General features: G+C 35.7%; 1 protein-coding gene across 1 annotated transcript in view; it reads left to right on the forward strand.

The window, feature by feature from the left end:
- DPY19L3 (dpy-19 like C-mannosyltransferase 3) overlaps nt 1-4,227 on the forward strand; it is a 162,530-nt gene that overhangs the window by 118,167 nt on the left and 40,136 nt on the right. Inside the window, exon 8 of the mRNA XM_007954335.1 lies at nt 1,921-2,052. Coding sequence (XP_007952526.1) covers nt 1,921-2,052 — 132 coding nt within the window. The remainder of the gene's footprint in view (nt 1-1,920; nt 2,053-4,227) is intronic.

Here is a 4,227-nt window from a genome sequence, read left to right on the forward strand (position 1 = left end):
TTTTTTATTTTTTTCAGTGTTCCCTCCCCTCCTTTCCCACCCCTAGTAACCAACAAAGAAAGTTTCCTTCCATATATAACGTCATTTGATTTCTTGACTGCTGCTTCCATGGGTGTTGATTGTGGATCCAAGCAAAATGAAATCCTTGAAAATGTTAGTCCTTTCTCCATTTATCATGATGTCGGTTATTAGTCCTTTTGTGAGGATTTTTTTTTCTACTGAGGTGTAATCCACGCTGAAGGCTGTTGTTTTTGACCTTCATCAGTAAATAAGTACTTCAAGTCTTCCTCACTTTCAGCAAACAAAGTTGTGTCATCTTCATACCACATAGATTATTAATAAATCTTCCCCCAACCATGATATCCAGCTTCTCAGATTATTTGCTCAGCATACATACTAAATAACTAGTGAAAAGATGAAACCCTGACACACACCTTTCCTGATTTTAAACTGTGATATCCCCTTGTTCTGTTCAAATGACTGCCTCTTGGTTTTTGTACAGGTTATGCATGAGCACAATTAATTGTTCTAGAATTCTAATTCTTCGCAGTATTATTAATTAGTTATGATCCACACAATGGAATGCTTTTGAACAGTCAGTAAAACACAGGTAAACATCTTTTGGGTATTCTTTGCATTTAGCCAAGATCCAACTGACATCAGCAATGATATACCTCTTCTGAGTCCTGCTTGAATTTCTGTCAGTTCCATGTCTGCTGCAAGTGAAATTAATGATATTGTTTGATAATTTCCACATTCTGTTGGATCTCCTTTCTTTGGAATGGGTACAAATATCAGTCTCTTCCAGGCAGTTGGTCAGGTAGCTATCTTCCAAATTTCTTGACATAAACTAATGAGCACTTCCAACGTTGCATCTGTTTGTGGAAACATCTCACTGGGTGTTTTGTCAGTTCTGGGAACCTTGTTTTTTGCCAGTTCCTTCAGTGCAGATTGGACTTATTCCTTCAATACTTATTCCATCTTGACCATACACTTTTAAAATGGTTGAAAGTTAACCAATTCTTTTTGGTACAGTGACTCTATGTATTCCTTCCATCTTATTTTTATGCTCCCTGCATCATTCAATATTTTGCCCATAGATTCCTTCTGTTTTGCAAATCGAAGCTTGAATTTTTTCTTCAGTTCTTTGAGCTTGAGAAATCTAAGCATATTCTTCACTTTTGGTTTTCTAACTCCAGGTCTTTGCACATTTCATCATAATATTTTACTTTGTCTTCTTGAGCCACCCTTTGAAATTTTCTGTTCAGCTCTTTTACTTCTTCATCATTTCTTCCATTCATTGTAGCTACCCTCTATTCAAGAGCAAGTTCTTCTGACATCCATTTTGGTCTTTAATCTCTTTTCTGTCTTCTTAATTACTGTTTGCTCTCCTCATGTATGATGCTCTTGATGTCATCCCACAGCTTGTCTGATCGTAAAGCATATAATATAGAATATTAGGAATAATGAAATACAATAAGGTACTGGTTGTTGGCTTTAGACAGTAATTACACAGGAATTTAGGAGAGAACTGAAGATTGCAAACTGCATTTGCCAATTCTGACAATGCTTTTATACCCTTGTTTGCTTCCTCTACTTTATATTATCCCCACTCGTTTTCTCTTTTATGTCGTTAAAAAATTTAAAGTATTCTGGTAAATATTAAAAGCATTAAAAGGTAATGAAACATCTAGTATGTATATGATTTGGTTTCCTTTTTTTAGATTGTGTTTATTGAAGCTATCTGTGGGGTTTTTTTTGCATTATTTTGAAGCTTGATGTATTTCTGCATTATTTTCAAGTTAGGTGTCTTTTTGCATTATTTGTAACCTGAGATCCATCCATTCAGTGACCAAAAATGTCAGCAAGTGGTTGTCTCTTGATAAATGTGTTTAACCACCTAATCTTTGGTTGTTGCAGGTGACATGGCTGTATGGTATACAGATAACAAGTTTATTCCTGGTCTGCATTCTTCAGTTTTTTAATTCCATGATTCTTGGGTCATTGCTTATAAGTTTTAATCTTTCAGTATTAATTGCAAGAAAACTTCAGGTAGGATTTTTTCTGCCCTTAATTAAACTTTCTTTGAAAATTGGTTTTTAAACCTTATTTTGCATAGTGTATGAAGGAAAATGTATGACCAGTTTCTCACAATGCTTTTTTGCATTCGTAGCATTACTTGAATTTTAGTGAGGTACATGGTATAACATTTGTTTTCGATCATTTTGCAATCATGTGCAACTCTTTTGTTTTGATATTTATTATTGTTTAGAGAATTGAAACGTTAATTCGTTAAGGGATTAGCCAGAGATGCTTTGTTGAATGCCATTGATTTCAAATTGAAATAAAAAAACAATTTTTTTTTTTTTACTTTGTGTGTGTGTGTGAACTTAGGAATAAGAAGAATTTGTTGTCTGTAGGAATGTATTCATCACAGTCTTTCATGTTGGCAGATCCGTTGTTGTTTGGGGTAGTAACACTACTCTTTCTCCTTTCCTTTTGTATCATATTCATGATTTTTTAAGTGAAGTAAAATTAACTCTGTTTTGAGAAATTTTTAAGACTCCAAATGAATACATTTAGAAATAATGGGATATTCCCTGTTGTTGTTGTTATGTGCCGTTGAGTCAAACCCGACTCATAGCGACCCCTCCTTGGATTTTCGAGGCAGTATCACTACGGAAGTAGGATTGCCCAACCTTCCTTCCGAGGAGAAGCTGGTGGGTTTGAACCGCCAGCCGTCTGGTTAGCAGGCAAGTGTCTTAGCCACTATGCTACCAGAGCTCCTGGGATATTCCCTAGGGTGTGGTAAAATATTTGAAACATTGACCTGATACTTTAGCATTATTATATAAGTTTCTTAAGTTTACACAAGATTCAAGAGTCACTTGTTTTTCCTTAATATTTTGACAAAGCTGTTTCTTTTCTCATGTGCTGCAATTATTTGTATATCAAGAAACCATTTTGTTCTCTCCTTTTGGAAGAAAAAAATCCCTTTTCATATTAGTCTTTTGAGTTAAGAGATGCGATGGGAAAACTGCCACAAAAATAATGAGTTGACTATCCAAAAACAGCAATTTGTTTACCCTTTGAAGTTTAATTAAGTGTTGCTCATATTTGAACTCTTTAGATACTAATTATTATATTTAACAATCTTTAAAGTTATCTAAGAATTATAAGAGAACTATTATATATCAAAGAGCAAAGTATCATTTTTTTCTTTGTATGGCTACCTTTTTAATTTGATTGCATTCTGGCTGCATCTGTGATACATGAATTAATGGATAAATGATGTAAAGATTTGTTCAGTAAACATATCCTGAATACATTCCAAGTACAGACCCATACTGGTTGTGAAGGTATAAGAAAAAAATGACTAGGACACATTTCCCCGTATAATGGAGCTCATTATTAAGGTATCTGTTTGCTATTACAAATATTAAGACAGTGTAATATCATGAAGATAACCCACCCATTGCCATCCAGTTGATTCCAATGCATGGCAATCAACATGTGTTAAAGAAAGCTGCTTCTTAACATTTTCTGCTCAGTGGCATAGTAGTTAAGGCATTTGGCTACTAACCAGAAGGTCGGTGGTTCAAACTCTCCAGCCGCTCTGTGGAAGAAAGATGAGGCAGTCTGCTTCTGTAAGGATTTACAGCCTTGGAAACCCAGTGGGATTTGCTGTGAGTCAGAATCTGACGCGATGGCAGTGAGAGTTTGAATCTTTATGGACGGTCCCTAAGTGGCACGAGTAATTTGCAACCTAGAGATTGGTGGTTCAGACTAACCCGGTGTCACCATGGAAGAAAGGCTGGCAGTCTGTTTCCTAATGGTTTGCATGGTCCATTAGTCCTTCACACTAATTGTTTCCATGCATCTTTGGTATTCTTTACTCTTCTGTGCTCTAGATTGGAAGAGACCAGTAATTATTAGATGGCTACTCACAAGCTTTTAAATCCCTAGTTGGTACTCAACTAAGTAGAATGTAGAACTTTGTCTTTGTGGACTGTGTTATGCCAGTTGACCTTGATGTCTCCCAAGACTTTGATTCTGAGCCCTCGTGCTCAGTGACTCATTCCCTCAAGGTGTGTTTGGTTATGGCAGAGAAGTTTTCACAGCTTTGCCCTCAGTATGCTGTACTGTATTCCTGTATGTATTTGCAGCATGTACAAATACATATGTAGCAATATTCTCCATTAAATATGTGTGTGTGTGTGTGTGTGT

This window comes from Orycteropus afer, unplaced genomic scaffold (genome assembly GCF_000298275.1).
Source record: "Orycteropus afer afer isolate SDZICR_OR568_19922 unplaced genomic scaffold, OryAfe1.0 scaffold00459, whole genome shotgun sequence".
Taxonomy (NCBI): domain Eukaryota; kingdom Metazoa; phylum Chordata; class Mammalia; order Tubulidentata; family Orycteropodidae; genus Orycteropus; species Orycteropus afer.